The 26265-nt window shown below is 37.1% G+C and overlaps 4 protein-coding genes across 4 annotated transcripts in view; 3 read left to right on the plus strand and 1 right to left on the minus strand.

Moving 5' to 3' along the window:
• LOC126795268 (40S ribosomal protein Sa-2-like) overlaps window positions 1-26265 on the plus strand; it is an 83086-nt gene that overhangs the window by 28675 nt on the left and 28146 nt on the right. The window lies entirely within an intron of this gene.
• Window positions 5610-6137, plus strand: LOC126795735 (uncharacterized). Its single transcript, XM_050522501.1, has one exon. The coding sequence runs from the start codon at window positions 5610-5612 to the stop codon at window positions 6135-6137; it is 528 nt and encodes a 175-aa protein (XP_050378458.1).
• LOC126795736 (uncharacterized) lies at window positions 12040-13056 on the plus strand. The gene has a single exon (XM_050522502.1). The coding sequence runs from the start codon at window positions 12040-12042 to the stop codon at window positions 13054-13056; it is 1017 nt and encodes a 338-aa protein (XP_050378459.1).
• LOC126795266 (WAT1-related protein At1g68170-like) lies at window positions 16616-19262 on the minus strand. Its single transcript, XM_050522110.1, has 7 exons — window positions 19066-19262; window positions 18596-18658; window positions 18028-18144; window positions 17662-17929; window positions 17391-17549; window positions 17095-17246; window positions 16616-16945 (listed from the first exon to the last, which is right to left on the minus strand). The coding sequence occupies exons 1-7, from the start codon at window positions 19260-19262 to the stop codon at window positions 16738-16740; spliced, it is 1164 nt and encodes a 387-aa protein (XP_050378067.1). The 3' UTR covers window positions 16616-16737.

Below are 26265 nucleotides of genomic sequence, written 5' to 3' on the forward strand. Positions count from 1 at the left end.
TTTTTCAGTACAAAAAGACTGGTATTTTTTAGGTCTGACTTTTTTTTTATTGGATAAAATGAGCCAATTTTGTGGCATAAGCCTGATCTTCACTTGTTTCTGAGCGAAACAAGCTCTGATACCAGCTAGGGCGAATCTAACCGATGCTCAAAATGTGAAGAGGTTTCTGATCTTCTTCAAACATTTCTTGAAGAACTTCGATATTTTCTTGGGATGCGTAGATTCTACGATGTATTCTGTAGATAATATCCCAATAATTTTTTGTATTTCTTGGAAGGTTCTTTCTATTTCTTTCTAGTTTTTTATATTTTTCTTTTTCTTGTTGCAGTTCTTTTAAAGACAGTTTAGCAAACGCTAAAAACTTAAGTCTAGAAGATATGATTAGTGCTCTGATGATAAAATAACTGTTTACCTTTGAGTATATAGGGTAGATTTAAAAATTAGTAAACTGCTTAGAAAAATAAATTTTAAGAATTAGGTCCACCATGCTCTGTCAAAATTTTAACAAAATGACAAAATTAACAGAAAAAGAATATTTTAACGGAATATTCTAAAAGGTTTAACATAAGTACCTTATTGATATCAGAATAAGAGTTCAGAGATCTCTTTGATCCTTTTTAAAGGTCAGGGATCAAACTGTCCTTACCACATGAGTTCAGGGACTGTTGGTGAATTTTTCTCTTTATAAAAACACTGAAAGAAACTAGAGAGTTAAGAAGCACAAAGTTAATTTAGTGGATAAAATTTGGCGTGGATCGCCCATTGACAACTGTCAGATCTAACAAAATCTGGCGATTGTAAAGGTGGAGTGAGTGGATCATCTCTGACATAACACTAATACGAGGAATTGTCAAGGATCACCAGCATGTCCATCCACAACCGTTAGATCTAACAAAATTTTACGGATATAGAAGTGGAGTGAGAGGATGGTCTCTCACACAACACTAATATGCGGAATCGTTAAGGATCGCCAGCCTGTCCATCCACAGTCGTCAGATCTCAAAACATTTGACGACTATAGAAGTGGAGTGAGTAGAGCATCTCTCACAAAACTTTATACGAAGATCACTTGTGTGTTAATCCACATCCGTTAGATCTCCCACGATCTAACAGCTATAGAGCGGCGTGAGCGGAATCCCTACCCCAATGATAAATTTGTATTATACTTTTTTAGACGTTTACAACTTTGTGTGTCAACCCATCAGATTCCAAATTTTGATAAACCTTTTGTCACAACTTTGCAATGGTTTGTTGATTCCCGGTGATGGGGCAAATGGTAACCTCTGCCCATGATCACACAATTGAACTTCCTCCTTGGTGGTCCATGTAGAATAAAACTCTCATTTTGTTGCATGAAGAATAAAAAAGATTGTTGATAGGAGCATACAATGCGACGTTTTTGATATGTTATCTCTCTCATTTAATTTAGTTATGCTCTTAATAATGTTCATTTTGACTTAGTTTACTGTTTTTAGGCAGATTGGAACAAAATAAGAGGAAGATGTATTTAAAGGACCAAAATGAGCAATAAAACCCGGAATCAAGATTCTTCCTGTGTAGAATAGTCAATTTCGACAGATCATAGCAGACAATCTACTTAGAGGAAAATTATGAATAATATATCTATGGAAAGCCCTATACGTCTAGTTTCCAGAGGCGGTGGAATCACACAATATCAACTTTCGGGAGGAAGTTATGCTCGATTTACGGAGCAGAGGTCAAACTGTCTGAAAATAAAGAGAGAAAGCAATCCTAGTTAAGGAAGGAAAGAAGGTGTCAACCGAATTAAACTTTTATCATGGCTTTTTTGAGCATAAATTATGGATAGAAAGTTGAGTTATTTCATGCTCTTGGATCAGTTTTTCATCATAAAAAAGAAGGGCAAATATTAGCTCAATTTTATAGGGTTTCTTCCCTATATATAGGAGATTTAATAGATGAATGAGGGACGTCCTTTTTGCCGCAGTAAATCTTCTTTCTTCTCTGCTCTTTGTACTGTCCTCTCTTCTCTCCACAAAACTCTAGCTTTTGTTTAGGTTTTTAATTTCCCTTTGGCCATAGATATAGTTTGTGATAGTTCAAGTTTTCCTTGGCGTGATTCAAGCGTGTTGAAGAACAAAAAGTGTAAACTATGACCTTCTTTTGTTATTTATTTTAATTTCAGTATTCTTCATTGTTCTTTGTTCTCATTCTTTGTGATGTGATTGTTATCTAGTTACCTAAAGCATGTTGTTTCGATTATAAGTACTTATGATTATATGTTCTTCATCTAGAATGTACCAATGACTTAGGTTATCAGCGGCGTGCGCGAATTTAAGTAAAATTGGTAGTGATTAATTATAGGTTGCATACTAACGTATAGATTTTCGGAGGCGTGCTCGGATTTATGTGTTAGTATGTCCAAATTGTGCTTGTACTCAATGATTTATGTAATATGGAGCGTGTTTTTGTTACATGGAATTTCTCTAGTATTGTCATAGGCGTTCTCGGGTACTTGGGATAGTTATTATAGACATGAGAGATTACTTGGCTGCATGGGTTGTTTTCTCTTGAATTTGGCTTAGATACGAAATAAACATGCCTAGGGTTGCTAGATTCTCATAAGTGTGTTCTCATGTTTTTCTTGGTTTTGTTTGCGTTTAACGATAGTCAATTGTATATATGTATTTAATTTATCTATTTCTTTCTCGTATGAATTAAAACTCATAATCAAAATCTCAAAACCATTTTATAAATCCTTGTATATATATATATATATGAATATTGTAGATATTATTTACTAACGCTCTATCTCGCAGGAGTACCCTCAATCCCCGGCGTATAACGATACACTTACTTACACTGTACTATCTCCTACATGGTTTTATTGATGGCCTTAAAATGGTTCATCAATTGTGAAAAAAAAACTGATGAACGATGAGATGAGTATATAAACTATGTAGGAAATGAAAGAATAGTAGAGAAGGAAGAGATGAATGTAGGTGAAGTATTTGAAATATGAAGAAGAGTTGTAGCATTTATAGAAACATTTGTTGTTTATTTGCCTGGTGGATCATGAAATTGGTCCAAAAATGAGTTTAACCCATACAATAAACACATCATTGGATGTGCCCTAAGTTAATAGGCTCCTCATTAATGGTTGCGTTTGGGGGGGCTTTTTAACTCCCCTACTTATAAGCAAGGAAGGGAAAAGTGTTTGGTAAATTTGGGTGGAGGCAGCTTATTAGAGAAGCCCCGGCTTTTTTCCTTTAAACGCAGAAGTAAGGGGAGGGCTCCTTTTGGAAGCCGGAAGCGGGCTTCTGCACTGTAACGCATGTACTATAGTTAAATGAAACTTTTGAAATACCAGCCATTACCCTCACTCTCTGATACGAATAACACAGATGAGCCATTGAAAACCCTACTTGTTTTCTAAGCCGCTCTTTCCACATTTGAACAGATACACCATTTGAGGAAGAGGAAGAGGCTGATACAGATTCTATGGCGAAGAAGATTGATCGAATCTAACCAGATCTGGGACGAAGATTGATAGCTGCAAATTTCTTTCTTCGAGCCACACGAAGTTCTCTCTTGGACGCTTTCTCTCAGGTATTCCAAGTAATGTACAGGGTTTAGATAGAATGGTGCAGTTTTGTTACTATGGGAACTAAATTTTTGTTTTCTTGCGGTCTTTGCCCTTCTCCAGACTTTTCGGGTACCTCTCATTTTAATGATCCAACTATTTGCTTTTATTCAGATTCAAGCTTGTTCCCTTTGCTTAGTTCAAATTAGAATGGCTATGGAGCTAAAGTGAATATGAAGTTATGACTCACGAACCCATCGGATAGAAACCCAGTAAACCCAATTGTAGTAGTGTATATCTGCTTTGGGCACATCAGCATCAAGAACACGGAACAACGTACTAGGTACTTACTTGCTAACACTTCATCTTATTGTTTTTCCTTAAGTGTCTAAGAGGGGCCTCATATGCATTTTGATCAAGACCAGCGGGGTTTTTATTTGCATATGTTTGAAATCTTGAGTTCTAATTCGGTTCTGAACGTGCAAGGCCTCAGACTTGTGTTTAGCACTCAATCAAGTTTATTTAAGACCTTCCTAATATAATTAATTTCTACACACTTATGGTGATTTATTGCATCTAAATTTTCCAATAAGTGTTGCAAGCTTGGATCTTTATGTGAATGGGAAAAAGAAATAGCCAAATAGGTTGTTTGATTGACAATATTGGTTCAGTATCGTGTTTGTTACAATTGAAACTCTTGTTCCTTTGTGTGGAGTGACCTTCTAATCTGTTTAGTCACAGTTTCATCTGATTGTAGATTTATTACATGTGTTGTGGTCGTGAAACATGATGTTAAGTAATTGTTAGGCTCTCAGTTTACAAAGCTAATACATTAGTAAGAAACTGAGAATAATAGAATGTATAGGCTTTTAAGGAGTCATAGCAGCAACCTGCCAATGGAGATTATTTGGAATTGGATGAAAGTGTTGAATTGGAGAATAAGTAGCGTGAGAGGTCAGAGCCGCGGGACAGAAGGCTAGAAAAAAAACACCTTTTCTCATATGCCTATGACTATATTTGTACCTATAATTTTCATGTTATTAATAATTAAGCTGCCTAAAGCACTGAATTATGATGTTCAGTTGTGCCTTGCTCTCGAAGTGTATATATTTGCTTACTAAAGTATCTTATAGATCATTGTACATTTGAACTTGGATCGTGTTCTAGTTCTTAGGCAGCCGGAGCATGAGATGAAAACTGTTGTGACAGTTCTGCAATCATAGAAAAGAGAAATTCTGTCTTAGAAGAGTATATACATAAGTGATAGATCTTAATCTGTTTGTAGGTAATAAATTAACAAACCATGTTGCCATAGGATCCCTTTCGTTAAATTTTAAGAAAGGCTTCTATTTATTATAGTTTCCTCTCTTTCTGCGAAACTTGTTATATATAGGCAGGACTTGTTCTTTCTCTTCAGATTTTGTTTGTAACATTATACAATGTGATAAAAATATATGCTTCCTTTAGGTCTATTTTGATAACACTTATGTTTTACTATAAATGGTATATGTTTGGATATGCATAGAACATATAAATTTTGGATCTATTTGCTCATGTTCAGTCCATGTGTTTTTATGTTTATTAGATGAAAAAAGAGAAAGCTTCTTGGAATGATACTCTTGTAGATGCATTTTGTGACCTATGTATTAAGGAGGTGGAAAAGGGTAATCGTCCAAACACTCATTTTAATTCAGAAGGATGGGAGAATATAATGAGTAGTTTTTATAATGAGACCGGAAAAAATATACTAAAAAACAACTGAAAAAAATGGGATTCTCTTAAAACTGATTGGAAGTTATGGAGAGATTTGCACAATAATTATACCGGTCTTGGTTGGGATAACCGATTAGGAACCATTTTTGCAGAAGACGATTGGTGGGCAAAAATAATTGAGGTTTGTATATTTACTTCTACATTTTTATTTACAAGCCATTCAATCGAGAGTGCAGATTTACATTATGTATTTTTTCCTTCACATGATAAGAATGATTGTGCAAAGTTTAGGAAAAAGGGAGTTTTACCTGAATTCGAAGCTAAGTTGGATATGATGTACTTGGATATTTCAGCAACTGGACAACATGTATATGTACCCTCTTCTGGACTACCTCTACCTAGAAGTCCAAAACAAGGAATCAATGAAGATTTCCTTGAGTCAAGTGGTGATTCTGATGAGGTTCAGCCGGAAGCTGATGGTCTTTCTAATAGAAAAGGAAAAAAGAAATCAAGTACTGTTGAGAAAGGTAAAGGATCGGCCAAAAAAACCGGTAGGGTCGGAGGTGCTGCTCTTCTAGCAAAGAAGATTGATCGAATGTGTGAGGCCATTGAGAGTAGGAGTACATCATCTTCTATGATCAGTAAGAGTGCAGAAGATCCGAATAGTAGCATTAAAGAAGTGATGAAGGTAGTCACTTCTTTGCTTGAAGGTGAGCCAGGATCTAAGTTGTGGTTCTTTGCCACTCGGTTATTTCTTAATCAAGAGAAGAAAGAGATGTTTTGCACTATGGAATATCCTACGATCAAGTTAGAGTGGTTAAAGTTTGAGATGAGTGAAACATACGACATAGGTTTAGATTGAGATTTTATTCATGTGTGTGTGGACATTATTTGGTTATTTTCATGCATTGTTGGTTAATTTATATTATGTTGGATAAGGTTCTTCATTGTAGTTTTTAAATAAAGATTGGATATTGTGTATGCATTGCTTGAATTACATTATGGATATTTTACTCTTTTAATTACTCTACTACTGTAATGATTTACAAAATTTAAATTATATTGGCAGGTTTGGACTGAATATATATATATATATATGAACAATTCTGGAGTAGATGACGTGGAGGAGGAGATATACTTCCGATTCGCGCAACTTAATGCCTTGCTCATTCAACACTATTATGAGATTTATGTGCATAAAACTCCTTACATGACATCATCTCAAACAGGTAATAAGTGTATATTGGAAGTATTAGGAGGTCATGATGCAAGGTGTTACAATGCTTTTAGAATGGAGAAGGATGTGTTTTATCGTTTATTTAGAGGTCAAATATAGGATGTTGGGTTCAAATAGAACAAGTCACGTGGAAGTAGTGGGATTGCTAGTATATATGCTAGGACAACAGTGCGGTAATAGGTCCGCACAAGAACAATTCCAACATTCTGGGAAAACCATTTCTAGATATTTTGGAGAAGCGTTAGATATGTTGGTTGCCTTTGGTGATGAAATCATCAAGCTGTTAGATCCTGAATTTAATGGGGTTGCACTAGAGATAGAAATGGACAAAAGAGATATGTCGCATTTTAAGGTACTTAGTTTGTTACTCAATTAGAATATTATAAGTTACTTTAATTATTTTATCTATTAACAAATAATTTCATCAATTTAAGGATTGCATTGGTGCTATTGATGGACTGCACATTCCAGCTTTTATATCTACTGAAGAGTCAGTATCATTTTATAATAGAAAAGGAGTACCAACCCAAAATGTTATGGCGGCCTGTAATTTTGATATGCAATTTATATTTGTATGTGCCGGCTGGGAAGGATCTGCTCATGACACAAGGGTGTTCCAATCAGTTATTCGAAATCCTGATATAAATTTTCCAATGCCTCCACCAGGTATAATTAATTAAATTATTTTACTTTGGTCAAAAAAATATATTATTTTCTAATTAAATTTTGTTACATATAATATTTTGTTAGTTTAACAGGAAAATATTATGTGGTAGATTCGGGGTACCCACAAATGATTGGATTTCTGGGTCCTTATATAGGACCACAACAACATTTTCAACAATACCGCAGGCAAGAGCCAAGAATGCGAAAGAGGTATTTAACCAAGCACTCTTCTCTTAGAGGCGTCATAGAACACACATTTGGAGTTTGAAAAAAGAAATGGAAGGTTTTAAGAAATATGCAAGATTATTCATTTCCAAAGCAAGTGAAGATCGTGATTGCAACTATGACACTTTTATAATTATATTCGGAGATATGGAAATCGTGATAGACATTTTATCCGTATTGGAGAAAGATCCGATGACATGGCACGTGACATAGAGATGGACGATGATGCAGAATAAGAACATCATGCTCATGGTGGTGTACAAGAAATTGAAAGGATAAAAAATAGCATCACCCAAAGCTTAATGAGTGTCAGTAATGCTGGTTAATGTCTAATGGTGTTAATTTATCATTTTGTAGTCATTTGATGTCAATGAAACTCAATGGTTATTTGTAAAACATAATTTAAAATTATAATTTCACCATAATGATTAGTAATTAATTATATCTAGGAATAATTTCATATAAGCATGATAAAGATTCAATTAGCCATAAAATTAAAATTAATAAGTATTACCATTCAATTAAAGTTAAAATTTCTTTCATGTCTAAATTGGTCATTTACAAACAAAAAGCACAAGCTGACATTCAGTTTACCAAACACTTTGTCAATCCCTTTTCCACCAGCAGCACTTAAAAAAGTCAGTTTACCAAACACTCAGCCACTTTACTTTTCAGCAGTTTATTTAAAAAAAAAAAGCAGAAGCCAGCTGTTCTGTAAAGCCCAGCTGCACCAAACATACCCATTGTTTCTCAGGCACCATCTTGTATAAGCATTCATCCAACTTATGTCTTTACCTTCGTACCAAACCACCTTCACCTGCCTGAGGTGTTCATTGGTCAAACATGAAATGTCCGTTATGGCCTGACGACTTTGTAAAAACTGATGAAAATACAGATTTTGAAATTTCTCCACAGACAGTTTTACAGCCTATAGCTTCTTCAAGAAATCAGCATACACATGATTGTTGCCGACTCTACCAAACACCAACCGAATGAACCTCCAAATCGATACACATGATTTAAAAGCCCAAATTTCTACTTTGGAATAAAGGCTTTGCCGTCTCAGACTTTGATGGTTTTAAGATTGAGCTCTGGCACAAGTCTATTTCTTGACATTTGATATGTCACCTCATCCAACACATCTCTATATCACAAACAGTCAATAACACAAGTATCACAAACTATCAATCCCAAATTCCATCAAGAGAAACAAGGAAATCATCGAAAAGTGAAAATTACCAATTACATCAAGAGAACCAAGAAGTCATTGAAAAATTAAAAACTTTGTTACCATTTACATCAAGAGAACTAAGAAAGTATCAAAAAGTGATTTTTTTTTACCATGTCAATCTCTGGAGAACGGCATGGGCTTGATGCCATAGCGGCTCGTCGTCGATATTTGTGAGCTTCTTTTTTGCCATGGTTGTATTCAAAGATTGAGACTTTGGAACTTACAGAATTTGGGTTTTTTTTAGAGAGTTGAATTGGAGAAGCTGGGTTTTGAGAAAGAATTAACAGGGAACCTGTTTGAAGTATTAGGGTTTATTTATTTCGATATTTCGTTAAATTTAGGAGGACCAATAGTTGAACCATTAAGAAGGACACATAAAAGTGATAACAACACCAAAGTTACAAACCATAGTTGCTCACAGAGGATGAAGGAACCAAAATTTCACAAAACTATACTTAACAACAAATATAGCGAAGAGTACGAGAACCTGATCCAAAAAAAATACAGAGTACTAAAAAATGTAAAACCTGATAAGATTCATGGATTATTAATTGTAGTTAAATGCAGAACTAAAGAGCATAAAAGGAAACGCATAGAGCATTATGGACTACATTGTGAACATTCTAACTAAAAACCAAAAAGTACAAATATGGGAACAAATGTATGAAAATTAGCATAAGCCCGAAATACCCTTGTACTCATATCTACATTCCTAACAAAACCTTCCCCCCACCAGTAAGCAGTACATAACACCATCTCTATTAGCGTCTTATTATATTTAGGTATGGGAGGATACGGGATTGGCTTTCTGAGGCACATTTGAGCTTATAATCCTGATTTCCTGATCCTAGAGGAAGAGACTTATACTTAGAGTCCAAATTTGAACGTCTAATTATTTGGTTAGAAAGCTTGTGCATATCAGCCGTATCTGGTGGTTCATGGAAGCCTCGACACTGCCGAGCCCTGGAGAACATGGATCATGGCTGGCTCTTTTAGTTATGTTTGGTTGTTGAGAGTGTATTTGGGGGATATGTTAATGTCTGATGCTTTATTTGACGCCTTAAAACATATTGCTTTATTACATGATATCTGGAATCAGATACTATATATCTCATAAGCTTAATTACGCTAGCTAGTGCATAAGACTTCTCGTCCGTGGCATCCATCTTGTTGAGTACGTACGTATAATGTTGCTTCATTGATCAAAGAAAACATGTGAATTGAATTGAGTATGTACTCATATATATTGGTGCAAGCAAGCAAGTGTCAAACCATCTTCAATTTTGGTGCATGGATACCGCTCTGTAGCTGTACGTCTTGCGCCAATTATGGGAAACCCTAGCTTGTTACATGTTCAATTTAATTATTCATGAGAAAGACTCTATGGAGGTACATGTATAATGCTTACTATTAAACGTACTACAAAAATGGCGAGGGTATAATTTGCAAACTAAAAGGATAATATATATGATAGGATCGGTTGCCGTGGCCTGCTCCACAAATGATTCTGTGCCTGTACTACAGACTAGAAGATAAAACACTTCTCCATGCTAACACATGCACGGCTAATTAATTCTATTGCTAATATATATCAGGCTACTTTCAGCAGCATCATCATCTATTACGGCAGCTGAATCCGGAGGATCGAGCTTCTCGTAGTCTTGTATTCCGGTGTGTCAGTTTAGTGGGACCTACACATAACACCAGTCAAACTCAGTACGCCGACATTTGACCCTCCGAAACTTAAGTTACCTCTTTAGGTGGTTTAGATAGCCTATTTATAGGTACACTCGGGAATGTATCTGGCCCTTTCCTCGATGTGGGAATGTGCGCCAGTACATTGCATCTATTCTTGAAGGCGAGCCACTGTGAGTGGTGTTGATGGCGATACCCGAGCAAGAAGAGGGGTTAGCGGGCTGGTATGTCTGCCTGTTGGGTCTTCCAGGTCTCCGGCCACCGGTCCGGTGACCGAAACATGAGGAGATTAAGCCGGAGATCACCCCATTCAGGGGGTGGCGTTAACAAGTCCCCAAGTCCCCAGTCAAGGAGATTCCTTAGGTGGGGAATTTCATTTCTTCATCTCTGGCGCGCAAATATCCGAGTTCAAATTACTCGGGACCTATTTGTGGCCGTGGAGAATGATCTAGGACCCCAGGGCTACGCACATGGGTTAACTAGTGTGCTTGGGGCTTCCATGGATCTGGCGTGACCAGGTTATGTCGGGGTTAGGTTTTGATCACCAAGTCAGGTATTGACCTCCCGGTCGGGTGCCGACCGTATGCGGCACCCATGGATCTGATCAAGGACCTCTTCATCGGACACATGGGTTAACCATGTGCGCGAGCGTCGTCGACCTGAAGTGTGGTCTAGGGCTTGGAGAGTGGTTCGGACCTCAATGTTAGACAAAGGTTAACTAAGAAACGCAGTTAGGTACGTGGGTTAACTAACATCGGAGCGTCCCTGGACTTGGAGTGACCTAGGATCTCGGGGTTAGGCTTGCGGGTTAACTAACATGCTCGGAGCTTCCATGGATCTGGAGATTGGCCCGGGTTAAAGATTTGCCTTATTTCGGAGTTATATGATGAGTCCTCATTCAAGGAATGTCCCCCGCTGCAACGGCCGAAGGCCCCCGGCGCGAGTGCCCAACTCACCCTGAGGGCAGCCGGCATGTCTGCATGTTGGATCTTTTAGGTCTTCGGCCACCGTTTCGGTGACCAGAGCAGGATGAGATTAAGTCGGAGATCACCCCATTCAGGGGGTGGCGTTAACATCATCGTACGTCCATGGACGCAAGTGGCCACTTGCTAGGTAACTCGAAAGGGAAGGAATGCATTTGCTCAATTAATTTTCTCTTTAGCTAGCAGATCGAAGATGAAGGTTTAGAGTTATACGCTCCACATAACCCTTTTTTGATCTTTCAAAATAGAATATTGTACAGAAACACACTGGAGAACAAAAGGAAGCCAAGCTTGTTTAGTATAAATTAGTGTCCAAATTGACCAAGATGAATCAAGAAAGTGTTAGAGTCGTTGACTTGGATGATGTTTGAATTATTCATTTCTGTTATGATTGTGGTTTCCATGTTTGATAATAACTCCTAATTGTTAGGAGATTGTTAGTTTATTAGAGTTTGCTCTATTCTTCAGTTAGTAGACCACGAACTTAGGGGTTGTTAAAGTCGTGGATTCGATTTTGATTTCTTGCTATGTTATGGCTATATATATAGCCTAAGTAGTTTCTTCATTGAATAAGAATCATTCAGCTAAAGCACTGAGAGTTATTCTGCATTAGCTTAAGGTTTTTCAACATCTGGTATCAGAGCCCCATCATAGGGGCCTGACCAAGAGAAAAAAAAGGGAGAGTGAGTGAGAGCCAGAAAAGAGTGAGTGAGTAAAAAGAGTGAGAATGGATACAGAGGGAAGCTCTGTGCCAATGGCAATTCCTAGGTTCGATGGCTACTACAATCATTGGGCCATGACAATGGATAATTTCATTAGATCAAAGGAGTGTTGGGATGTCATAGAGCCAGGAATTCCAGCGATGCCACAAGGGGCTGAAATTAGTCAGCCAAGATCGTTTTCCTCCGTGGTAGCAGAAAGGACGCAGCAAATTGAAGGGCAGCAGAAGCAGTCGGAGGAGCGACGCCAACAAATGGAGGAACAATGTAAGTTTGTGGAGAAGATGAAGTTGAAAGATCTCAAGGTTAAAAATTTTCTGTTTCTAGCCATAGATCGGAAAATTATGGAGACTATCCTTGTCAAGGATACATCTAAACAAATCTGGGATTCCATGAAGCTGAAATACCAAGGAACCAGTAAGGTGCATAGAGCACAACGACATGCTCTAAGAAAGGAGTTTGAAATCTTGCAGATGAAGGTAGGAGAAAGTGTTGATGAGTATTTTGCTCGTACCTTGATAATTGAGAAAATACTACGATCAATGACGCCAAAATTTGACTATGTCGTTTGTTCCGTGGAAGAATCAAAAGATTTGGACACTTTAACAATCGACGAATTACAAAGTAGCCTATTGGTACATGAACAAAGGATGAAGGGACATGAGAAAGAAGAACAGGTTATTAAAGTCTCGCTTGAAGATAGGCTTGGAGGAAGAGGAAGAGGACGTGGAGCTTTTAGAGGAAGAGGACGAAGTGGAGGTAGACAAAGCTTCAACAAAGCAACTGTGGAATGTTTTAAATGCCACAAGCTTGGGCATTTTCAATATGAATGTCCTAGCTGGGAGAAAAGAGTCAACTATGCTGAATTGGATGAAGATGAGGAGCTGCTTCTAATGTCGTATGTTGAGATGAATAATTACAATAGAGAAGGTGTGTGGTTCCTTGACTCAGGGTGTAGCAACCATATGTCAGGAAACAAACAATGGTTCACTAATCTTGATGAGGAGAGCTCGGTAACAATATGAGGATGCCAGTAATGGGGAGAGGTAATATCAAGATGAAGATTGATGGAATAACACAAGTAATCACTGATGTGTTTTATGTTCCTGATTTTAGAAACAACTTGTTCAGTATTGGTCAGCTTCAGGAACATGGTTTGACCATTATGATAAAAGAAGGAACATGTAGAGTGTATCATTCCAGGATGGGCTTGATCATGCAATCTCAAATGACAACCAATCGGATGTTTGTGATCTATGCAAGGATAGTGGCACAAGATCCGGTTTGTTTTCGAATAGCAGCTGAAGATAAAACTGAGTTATGGCATCGCAGGGTCGGTCACATAAGTCACAAAGGATTGAGAGCACTACAGTACAAGAAAATGGTGAATGGGCTACCTCATATCAAGACTGCGTCTAGGGTATGTGAACACTGCATGATAGGAAAACAACATAGGGAAGCAATACCAAGGAAGAGTCTGTGGAGAGCTACACAACCACTTCAACTTGTGCATGCTGATATTTGTGGTCCCGTAACGCCTATATCTAATTCCAAGAAGAGGTACCTTATAAGCTTCATAGATGATTATAGTAGAAAGATGTGGGTATATTTTCTTACTGCTAAGTTAGAGGCTTTCACAACTTTTAAGAATTACAAAGCTCTTGTTGAAAAAGAGATAGGTGCTTCTATATGTTGTTTACGCACAGATAGAGGAGGAGAATTTACTTCATTTGAGTTTAATGAGTTTTGCAAAGTCAGTGGTATAAAAAGACAACTTACAGCAGCTTACACTCCTCAACAAAATGGGGTGGCTGAGCGCAAAAATCGAGCCATTATGAATATGGTCCGATGTATGCTCTCAGAGAAGAAGATACCAAAAACCTTTTGGCCTGAAGCAGTAAGATGGACAGTGCATGTTCTTAACCGTAGCCCTACTACCGCAGTCAAAGGTAAAACTCCTGAAGAAAGCTGGAGTGGAATCAAGCCTAATGTGGAGTATTTCAGGGTGTTTGGCTGTCTTGCTTATGTAAATATTCTTGATAAGAAAAGAGTGAAGTTGGATGACAAGAGTACTGCATGTGTGTTGCTTGGAATCAGTGAGGAGTCAAAGGCATATCGACTTTATGATCCAGTTGCTAAAAAAATTCTGATAAGTATGGATGTTGTGTTTGAAGAGAATGAGAGTTGGAATTGGGGAAGGAATGATGAGGAAGTGAAACATGATATTTTACTTTGGGGTGATGATGAGAGTGAAAATGTGGCTGGGGATGTTAGTGAGAATGAAGAAGAAGAAGAAGAAGAAGAAGAAGAAGAAGAAGAAGAAGAAGAAGAAGAAGAAGAAGAAGAAGAAGAAGAAGAAGAAGAAGAAGAAGAAGAAGAAGAAGAAGAAGAAGAAGAAGAAGAAGCAGGAGGAGGAGGAGAAGAAGCACAAGAGCATGGTGAGAATGCAGAAGAAGTTGAAGGAGTGACTGGTTCCAACGAGGAAGGAGAAGCACAAGAACAAGGTGAAATGAGTTCACTGAGTTTGAATGAGAAAAGAAATAGGAGGCAACCAAATTGGATGAAGGACTATGTTAGTGGGGAGCAATTTTCCCCTGGCTCTTGTTTAGAAGAAGATGTGCAGAATGTGGCTATGTTTATTTCTTATGCCGATCCAAGCTCGTATGAGGAGGCTGCTATGAGTGATAAGTGGAAGGCTGCAATGGACCTTGAGATAAAAGCAATTGAAAGAAATAATACTTGGGAACTTGTGGAGTTGCCTCAGAGAGCAAAAACAATTGGAGTGAAGTGGATTTACAAGACCAAACTGAATGAGAATGGGGAGATTGACAAGTGCAAGGCACGGCTTGTAGCCAAAGGTTATGCACAGCAACATGGGGTTGATTACAATGAAGTTTTCGCTCCAGTAGCAAGGTGGGATACAATTCGGATGGTTTTGGCCCTGGCAACACAAAAAGGGTGGAGTGCATATCAATTAGATGTCAAAAGTGCATTTCTTCATGGTGAGTTGGAAGAAGATGTGTATGTGGAGCAGCCACTGGGATATGTCCGAGAGGGTGAAGAAGAGAAGGTGTATAAGCTTAAGAAGGCTTTGTATGGGCTGAAGCAAGCCCCACGTGCTTGGTATAGCAGAATCGAATCATACTTTCTCAAGGAAGGTTTTCAACGATGCAGCTATGAGCACACTTTGTTCATTAAAACTGAGGAGGGTGGTACGATTTTAATTGTGAGTCTATATGTCGATGATTTAATCTACACAGGGAATGATGCTAGCATGTTTGAATCATTTAAGAATTCTATGGAGCATGAGTTTGATATGACTGACCTGGGGAATATGAGATATTTCCTAGGTGTTGAGGTGGTTCAAGACTCAGGTGGCATTCATATTTGTCAGAGAAGGTATGCTAGAGAAATACTCGAAAGGTTTGGGATGGAAAGAAGTAACCCTGTGAAAAATCTGATAGTTCCTGGTTCAAAGCTTACAAAAGAAGGAGGTGAAGCTAAAGTGAATAAAACTTTGTTCAAGCAGCTGATTGGAAGTCTTATGTATCTTACAGCCACTAGACCAGACATTATGTATGTTGTTTGTCTTTTAAGTCATTTTATGGCAGCTCCTACTGAGTCGCATATGCTTGCAGCCAAGAGAGTGCTCAGATACATTAAAGGTACTATGGAATTTGGTGTGTTTTATAAAAGAGGTGGAGGTGATACATTGCATGGATATACTGACAGTGATTATGCTGGAGATTTGGATGATCGGAAAAGTACTTCTGGTTATGTGTTTATGTTGAGTGAAGGGGATGTGTCATGGTCTTCAAGGAAACAACCAGTGGTAATCTTGTCCACAACTGAGGCAGAGTTTGTGGCAGCGGCATCTTGTGCTTGTTAAGGAGTTTGGATGAGAAGGGTGCTTGAAAGTCTCAGTTACACACAACATAAGTGCACGATTCTGTTCTGTGACAATAGCTCCACTATTAAGTTGTCTAAGAATCCTGTGTTACATGGCCGTAGCAAGCATATTGATGTGAGGTTTCATTTCTTACGTGATCTCACAAAGAGTGGTGTTGTTGAGTTAGCTTATTGTGGAACAAGTGAACAGGTTGCTGATATTTTGACCAAGCCTTTGAAGCTTGATGTTTTTGAGAAGCTAAGGGGACTGCTTGGAGTTCGACTGCACACTGAGTTAAACTGAATGCATTCTGCATTATTCAGTTTAGGGGAGGATTTGTTAGAGTCGTTGGCTTGGATGATGTTTGAATTATTCATTTCTGTTATGATTGTGGTTTCCATGTTTGATAATAACTCCTAATTGTTAGGAGATTGTTAGTTTGTTAGAGTTTGCTCTATTCTTCAGTTAGTAGACCACGAACTTAGGGGTTGTTAAAGTCGTGGATTCGATTTTGATTTCTTGCTGTGTTATGGCTATATATATAGCCTAAGTAGTTTCTTCATTGAATAAGAATCATTCAGCTAAAGCATTGAGAGTTATTCTGCATTAGCTTTAGGTTTTTCAACAGAAAGATTGATATATATTTATCAGTATGATTTTTTTAAACCTTATATCTTCATGAATAGAATAAAAAGTTGGACAATGTAGATAGGAGCAAATGGTACGTAGGTCTTGACATGCTCTCATACATTGTAGTTCCACCGTCCATTTTCGAATTCTCTATGACTTGCTACCAAGCTAGCTAGCAACCAGGTTTCTATACGATGTTGTCTATCCGTGACGGTCTCATGTTGTCATTGCCTTTATTATTATCCGGAGGCATTGAGATAATTTCAACCAGAGATCCTGCAGACTCCTCCTCAAGGCTTGTTGTTGGAACCGATTGATTCATCTTCTTTATGTCTTTGCTCTTTCCCCACAGCACAGCGTATATGCCTCCAATGATTAACACCGCTCCTAGAACACTGTTATTCCCAAATTTAATTAACAAAGGAAAGACTGTTAAACATGATCGAGTCTGCATTTCTTGCATACAGATGACTATTCAAAAATCAAAAGTTATTCTTCAAAGTACGCAGTTTCAATAGAGAAGTAACTAATAAAAGAAATGAACCTTCCGAGGTGCAACTTCTCGTCCAACACCAGAGAGCCAACAAGGGCAACAAAAACAAGAACCAGAGGCCCGAAAACTGACGCATACAAAGGACCCCTCATGCTTATGCAAAGTGCAGTACATGTGAGAATTACTGCAGTACCCACAATCCCCTATAAAACGTAGAAGTAACTAGATTCGTGAGTGGAAACTTAAGAAGATGGTGCTGATGAAAGTAATTACTGTTGTATTGCAACCGATATATAAAGGAAAGATACGGTGGAGTCATTGATTTTGAGATCGACTCGCGTACGTACCAGGTATAAGACTGTTACAAGTCTAATATTCCAACCCAACTTCCAGTTGTTCCAGTTCCTGTCGACGCAAAGGGCAAAACCAGTGGATTGGATCGCCCCCATAAATGACACAAGAGTTGCGCTTGAATAATAACAAGGGTAATTCTCACCCATCTTAGCCTATATATATATATTTGCAGGGAGTGAAAATAATTAGCTAAATGACTGATTAAAATTGTTCAATATATTGGAATTAAGAAATATATATTTATGTAAAATCATTCATGATTACCTGAATAATCAGCCACAAGCCAAGGCCGAAGGAGCAGGCGAGAGCCAGAAGACAACCCAGAACTCGATGAGCATACTCGTGGGAAGCTGCTGCCTCCAAGTGTAGTTGTTGCTGGTGACCACTATGCAGAAGCAGGTTAATATGGGTGTTCCATAAGTGGATTTCCACCCCTTTGTATAAGGTCATAAGCATCGCTCCACTTATTCCCAATAATGTCCCCAACACCTTTGCCTTCCCTCCTACTCTTTTTAAGTTCAATCTCTCCAACCTAAGCACTCATTTTGCAAATTACCAAGGCAATTTTAGAATAGTAGAAGAACAAAACCACATGCATGAGTGTACTCTGAATCTCAATTATTTAATTACCCAAAGGAGACGGCCAAAACGAAAGTTATGGCCGGGATGAGTTGAGTTATGGCAGCAGCAAATGTTGGCGACGTTAACGTTAAACTTGCAATGTACAAATTTTGTGATAATGTTCCCCTGCATCAATTTTAATTGGCACTCGTAAAAAAAATCAGTATATATTAGTCGACAACTAATTAGAGTAACAATATAAGGTCTTAATTAAGCATGCTAATTATATAAAAGAGGTCATATATATGCTAATTAGTCATGTTAAAATAGATACCATCAACATGACAACATATACAGATGTAAGTTGGCAGCTTCCATTTTCAATATATATATATATATATAGTCATGTAAAAAGTATTTATACATGCATGAGTGTACTCTATCCGTCTCACCCAGTATATGTGTACGTATATGAATGCGCAGATCGTGATATCGATGTCATGATCCATGTTCATGCTTTATTTGATGAAAATTTGAAGAAGTGAAAAGAAAAACAATGCGTACACATGTGTATATATCCTAACGCGCACACAAAAACGATATATATATATATATATATATTTTCTGCTTTGCTTACCCAAACAACCCAGCCAAAAATGCTTGGAGGAGTACCTTTCGAGTGAGCTTTGGCCTGGTCGTTCTGCATGTAAACACATATTAATTTATCTTAATCAACCAAGAAAATAATAATTCAGCAATATATCTCCATCGATCTCCACAATTAGTGCTTTATGTACGTCCGTTCTTTTCTAGACAGTTCTGTGGTAAAGTCATATTATTATATTTGAAAAGAGCTAGAAGGTTTTAAAACCGTATCATTCAAATATGTTTTGTGAAAATTGCCAAAAAAAAATGTTTTGTGAAATCCAAAACTGAACGATCTTAATTGTTTAATTGTTGCATTCACATTCCTTTTGGAAAGAGTACAGGTAGGACCACTACCGTCTGGCAAGAGAATGGTTGTGGCCGGCCAGATGAAGTAGAACAGAGAGAGATATATGCCTGATGCATATAGTGATTGAATGAATGACGACTTGATGTTTTTACCTTTCAACGAAGAAAGCAATAGGAGCAAGGAAAACAGTGGCAAAAATGAAGCGATAGGCAATAATAAGCCTGATGTCCATTCCATCATTAGCGGCCAGTTTGTACAACAAGTTGACTCCCACGGATGAAAACTGAACCACCAGCATCAGCATCAATGGCTTCAACCCATGCAAAGCATTAAGACAACTACGGCCCATCAAGTACTGTATCTATCTGAGACTATATACGCATCCAGATATATATATATATATATATATATATATAGAGAGAGAGAGAGAGAGAGAGAGAGGTTTGGAGAAGATTGTGAGTGATTGAAGAAAAGTTAAGTGAATTGATGGATTTGGGTAGTGATTGGTTTTAGGGAAATGGCATGGGACGGTTTTAAACTTTTAAAGTGTTGCAGCTGGCAGCGATGTGGCCTCTGGCTTCTCCTGTTTATTAAGTTTAACTTTACATCTTTCGAGCTGCAGAATCGTTCCAGTGTAATATTTTCGGTAGCTTTCTTTCTTTCTTTTCCTCAAGATTGATGTATGACCAGATTTAATGCCTAAAAGTGTCATCCAAATTAATTATCATATCTGAGTTTCAATATTATTTAGAGTAGTATTATTTCTGATTTAGGATTTTTTATTTATGGTTATTTTTCTCTTTTTGAATTTGGATCCTTAGGATTCTGTGTTAGATTGAAGTTGTGATTTTGTTAGGATCATATGTATTTGAGACATAAGCTGCATGGAATCGGGTGTGGGTACGTGGAAGCGAAGCGTTTGGAAACGTGGAAGCGTGTTTTCTCAAAATTATTTAGAAGCGGATGCAGTTTGGAAGCGTCAAAATAAAATAATATATAAAATTATATATATATATATATATCACCTATTTTTTTTAATTTTAAATACAAATTAATGAAACAATTTTACATACTAAAGTCTTGATAATAGATTTAAAGGGTATAGTTTGCCCACATTCAGAACGAGATTGTATATTGGGATAACTATTAAAGGATTAATAAACTTGCCCTTGGTTTTTGTTTTTATTATTCAAACTTATCCTTTAACTCCTTAAGCCTTATCAATTGTGAAAATCAAGAGACAGTCAGACATTCATCTTCTTGCTCTGCTCTGTATTCTCTCTTCAACGTCTTTTCCAATTTTTTTGTATTGGGGTCGAAAGATCAAAGAGCGTGAAGCCAGGTAAACTTCAATCAAAAGAGGAGAAACCAATCAAGACTATTGTCAAGGTCACAAGACGGAATCCACTCTCTTCTCCCTCATCTTCTACATCTCTCTCTCTCTCTCCCCTCCTGTTTTAGATTCATTGCAGCGTTTTCTCTCTATTGGAAGAGCAATTCATGCCCAGAAAAGTGAAGAAAAAGATGGAATTCTGGAACTAGAGTTAAAATGAATGGACGAGATTCATTTCACACAGCGCACTTCCTCCATTATTGCACTTTCGCGATTCCAATCTTGGAAGCTTGCTGATAGGAGCACAAAGTGTGACGTTCTTAATGTTTACATGCCTTATTCTTATGCTTTGTTACTTCTTATTTAGTTGTTTTAGATTCATATTTGTCATTTCTATGTTCTAAGTAGAGCTATGCCGAAGATTGAATAAATTGATGATGAAATTGTGATAAGTATTAGAACTCCTTATTGAGCTAGGATTCCTTACTCGACTAGGACTCTACTTTCCTATTTTCATTCTTTCCTATTCCTTAATCGTCGAATTCTTTTCAGGAAAGACAAATCATATTTGGAAAGGAAGTAGAGATGTCGTGATGCATTCATAGTGAGACAAAGAAATCATATCCGAGTTGAAGAAGGAGAAGAAGAGGCCGGCCTAGCTATTCCTAGTTGAACATGGAGAGATGTCGTGCAGCCCTATTTGTGATCTCCCTATTGGACTTGGTTTCCTACATCAAGTTGGATATGGAGTACATGAATCAAATCCATAACAAAGAGGATTTCAGCTTCCCAATTGGATTCTACTTCCTAATTGGGACGGAAAGAGTGCTTCCTAGACTCCTATATATAGAGGCTCGGCCTCCCCATTCAGATCATCATCAACCTTGCACACAAGCACAAGCCATAGCTCTGCCGAAACACTCTTCCATCCTCCAAGAAATCCTAAAACTGAAATTCATCTTTTTCCACCCTTTGGATTCGAAGCAAGTAGCCTAGGATCTTTGTTTGCTTGGAATAAATCTCGTAGGATTATTTTAAAGTGTAACTCTATGATCTTCATGTTTTATTTCAGTTTTCTATGTTCTTGTTCTTGGATGATTTATGTTTTGTTTTGTTAAAGTTCAATTCAATCTTGTCTATGAGATAGTTGTTCTTTCGAATTGTGTATGAATTAAAGATTTCGATTTCTTTTCAATGATTTCTGTTTTGATGCAGTGAGTTATTATTTTGTGTTCTTGATCAAATTTCGATGTGTTCTTATATTGCATGTGTGATTAAGACAAGTAGTTGATGTTGCATATGTTAATCATTCAAAGTTAGTAACGATTATGACACAAGTAGTGGAGTAATTGTTCTTTGGTTTTTCCACCGATTTTTGATTCTAAGTTCGGCATTGGATAGGTACTTAAAACATGTTGATTTCTCTATGTGATATGTAATTGCATGATGAATTGGTATGTCAGATTTCGTAGCAAGACAAGTAGTTAAGCTCGAATGTATCCATGTATTAGGAACCAAGTAGGAACTTGATGCATGATCGAACTTAGTTTGGAATCTTGATACCTACGGCATGAACATGATTGAGAATAGAATTCGATTGCTTTGTTCTTACATGATTTGTTTGGTGATTGTTTATGTGTTGGTTGGTTGATCACATGTATATATTAGTTTAGGTTTTATTTTCTGTTTTTATCTTTGAATACCGATCCTATATCAACTTTTTATATCTTTATGAATTCGTGTTAAGTGTTGTGATCCTAAGCCCTGGCTGGATCCCCGGTTTGTGAACGATACCTCTTGCTTTATACTACTTACGATGCTTACAGGGTTAAATATTGATGTCGAGTAATCGAGCAATCATCAAATGGCGCCTTTGCCGGGGATCCATATAGATGGATCCCAAATCTTTTAATTTCGAATTCATTGTTTATATTGTACATTTGTATATTCTTATCTTATTTTCTTGTAATGTATAGTAATTTTATCTTAGGATGTTGCTTTGATTGAAGACTTTTGTGAAAAAATTTTGAAACGAAACCTTGTATCTTTCTTGTATGATTTTTGTATTCTTATATGCGAAGAAGTGAGAGAGTTCGACACTCTCATGCCACCACCAAAGAAGGCCGTGCCTTCCAAAGACAAGGACGCCGTGTCCTTGTCTCAAATTGATCATGTCGTGCATGATAAGGTAAGTTTTCTAACTCACGTGGATTAGTTTCAACTAATGTCCTTGCTTGTGTATATTCCCCAATAGGCTGAAGCTACCACCAATGTTTAACGGATCCATGAAGCAAATTAGGTGATGACAAGATCAATTTCTAGTTGGATTAGGAGAGGAGTGGCCATGACACTCCTAGTCGAACAAGGAAGGCGTGCGTGTGTCATCAAGAAGGAGATTTCCATCTGGATTGGGATTTCAAAAGTAGAGAGAGATGGATTCCTAGTTGAGTTAGGAGAAGGAAGTTGTTGTAAGAAGAAGTCTAGGCTATAGACTCTAAACTTTAGCCAATGAAGGAGCCGTCAACGAGTGTTTGCATTTTCTTATCCCTTATCTCTTTTTAAATTTTCGTTGCTTATCATATTGTACATTGAGGGCAATGTAAGTTTTAAGTGTGGGGTGGGGTATACATCATTCGTTGTATTCTATTGTTTGATGCCTATGTGTTTCGATTTTGTTGTTTTGATTTTCGATTTTTAGTATCATTTTTAGGTTGAAATTTTTCGATTTTTAAGATCTTTAGTTAAGTTGTTTTTGATTTGAGTCCTAGGTATGCCTTTAACTGTCTAGGATGAGTTGATCTTTGAATTTATGGTTAATAGATGATCATGATATTGAATTGAACTTCATTGTTATTTGATGGTTAATCGATGTGTAGATTTTGTACAAACATGTAGTAGATGAGGATTTTGAAACTTAGGTACAGAATGAGCATGTTCCTTACTTGTTTGAATTCATGTAACCTATGTGAGTTTCGAGCCATATATTGTGCCTTTCTTTGGAGAGTTTATTCTATCGTTTCTTGGCTTTATAACCTCATTACATCTATTTTGATCAATTCATATGCCATAGAATTGCAATGAACTAGAGAATGCTAGAACTTACTTTGTGAAACTTTCGAAGCTTTATGTCATAATATACTCTGATTTTGAAAAGGATTATTGGATCCTTTTAGGATTTCCACCACTTAAGCTAAAAAGCCGTATTCCCTATTTGAGCCCTGCTTGGGACACCTTAGTGTTAACCCCTTTGAGCCTACGTTAAGCCTTTTCTTTCATTACCAACATGTTATATCCTTGCTTAGTATAGTTATATCTCTACCTTGTCTTTGAGGCTTGGCAGAGCCGATTCTTGGAGTTAATATGGAGTGATGATTTGATTCAAGTGTGGGGTTATGCTATTGTATGTATGTTATGTCGTGAAAAGAGTATGAAAAAGAAAAAAAAATGAATGATGCCGTGAGAAAAAAAAAGAAAAGATATACACGGTTTGCAAAATAAAAAGAATGATGAAGAAATCACGGCATGGCATTGGTATATGTGAATTTGGAGTTGTGATGTATTTGTTGAAGGCTCAATAATGTTATACTTTAGCCTTTGTTCGTTTTCACAATGTTTAAAGTGAAGGATGGGTCCAACATGATGAGATTTGGCCTTGTTTTATGGAGTATGGCGACATAAGGTGAATGTTTTGCTCTGCTAAGTCTTGAGGATGACCTTTGTGATTCCTTTACCCTGAAAAATACATCCATGCCGAGCCTAAGTCTACCCTTTTCTAAAGATCTGCATGATTCTTAAAATGAGTAGCTCTTGGTCTGTGGAGTTTGTTTCATGAGTAAGCATATGGTTTGGGTTCATTTGTGCATATGATTGGTATCTTTCATGAGGTTTTCGATTCCACTAAGTTATAACTCTTGTGTGTGAAAAGCTTTTAAGCATATGCCATGTTCTTGAGAGAAAAGATTTAGAGTGCATATCCTTTGTGAGTTGAATTTGAACTTGTTTTGAACATGTCGAGCTTAATTTCACCTTTGTTTTTACCATGTCTTACTTGTTAAATGAAATCTCATCTTTATTAACCATTGAATTCATCTATCTATTTCGATTGAGTGTCATTCTTGATGCTATGAGTTTGAAGATCTCTGAGACAAAATGTTGAAGGCATTAGAATGTTGTGTCGTTAGTTTTGTTGCTTTGATTTTGTTTTGTGTTTTGTTTTCCCTTTTTAATGTTTGCTAAGGGACTAGCAAAGTCTAAGTGTGGGGTTGTTGATAGGAGCACAAAGTGTGACGTTCTTAATGTTTATATGCCCTATTCTTATGCTTTGTTACTTCTTATTTAGTTGTTTTAGGTTCATATTTGTCATTTCTATGTTCTAAGTAGAGCTATGCCGAAATTGAATAAATTGATGATGAAATTGTGATAAGTGTTAGAACTCTTTATTGAGCTAGGATTCCTTACTCGACTAGGACTCTACTTTCCTATTTTCATTCTTTCTTATTCCTTAATCGTCGAATTCTTTTCAGAAAAGACAAATCATATTTGGAAAGAAAGTAGAGATGTCGTGATGCATTCCTAGTGAGACAAGGAAATCATATCCGAGTTGAAGAAGGAGAAGAAGAGGCCGGCCTACTTATTCCTAGTTGAACATGGAGAGATGCCATGCAGCCCTATTTGTGATCTCCCTATTGGACTTGGTTTCCTACATCAAGTTGGATATGGAGTACATGAATCAAATCCATAACAAAGAGGATTTCAGCTTCCCAATTGGATTCTACTTCCTAATTGGGACGGAAAGAGGGCTTCCTAGACTCCTATATATAGAGGCTCGGCCTCCCCATTCAGATCATCATCAACCTTGCACACAAGCACAAGCCATAACTCTGCCGAAACACTCTTCCATCCTCTAAGAAATCCTAAAACCGAAATTCATCTTTTTCCACCCTTTGGATTCGAAGCAAGTAGCCTAGGATCTTTGTTTGCTTGGAATAAACCCCGTAGGATTATTTTAAAGTGTAACTCTATGATCTTCATGTTTTATTTCGGTTTTCTATGTTCTTGTTCTTGGATGATTTCTGTTTTGTTTTGTTAAAGTTCAATTCAATCTTGTCTATGAGATAGTTGTTCTTTCGAATTGTGTATGAATTAAAGATTTCGATTTCTTTTCAATGATTTCTGTTTTGATGCAGTGAGTTATTGTTTTGTGTTCTTGATCAAATTTCGATGTGTTCTTATATTGCATGTGTGATTAAGACAAGTAGTTGATGTTGCATATGTTAATCATTCAAAGTTAGTAACGATTATGACACAAGTAGTGGAGTAATTGTTCTTTGGTTTTTCCACCGATTTTTTATTCTAAGTTCGGCATTGGATAGGTACTTAAAACATGTTGATTTCTCTATGTGATATGTAATTGCATGATGAATTGGTATGTCAGATTTCGTAGCAAGACAAGTAGTTAAGCTCGAATGTATCCATGTATTAGGAACCAAGTAGGAACTTGATGCATGATCGAACTTAGTTTGGAATCTTGATACCTATGGCATGAACATGATTGAGAACAGAATTCGATTGCTTTGTTCTTACATGATTTGTTTGGTGATTGTTTATGTGTTGGTTGGTTGATCACATGTATATATTAGTTTAGGTTTTATTTTCTGTTTTTATCTTTGAATACCGATAATATATCAACTTTTTATATCTTTATGAATTCGTCTTAAGTATTGTGATCCTAAGCCCTGGCTGGATCCCCGGTTTGTGAACGATACCCTCTTGCTTTATACTACTTACGATGCTTACAGGGTTAAATATTGATGTCGAGTAATCGAGCAATCATCACTTGCGCTTCCATCGCGCTTCTAAAACTTGTTTTCAAGAATCGTGCTTCCCGCACGATTCCACGAGCTTCCGTGACGCTTCTGCTTCGGGAGCGCGAAACTTTAGTGCATTGGCGCTTCCGTGCTTCATAGTTTGAGACATATTTTTTATCAATAAAAACTCTATTTTTAAAGAATTATCTATA

The sequence above is a fragment of the Argentina anserina genome, chromosome 5 (assembly GCF_933775445.1).
Source record: "Argentina anserina chromosome 5, drPotAnse1.1, whole genome shotgun sequence".
Lineage (NCBI taxonomy): Eukaryota > Viridiplantae > Streptophyta > Magnoliopsida > Rosales > Rosaceae > Argentina > Argentina anserina.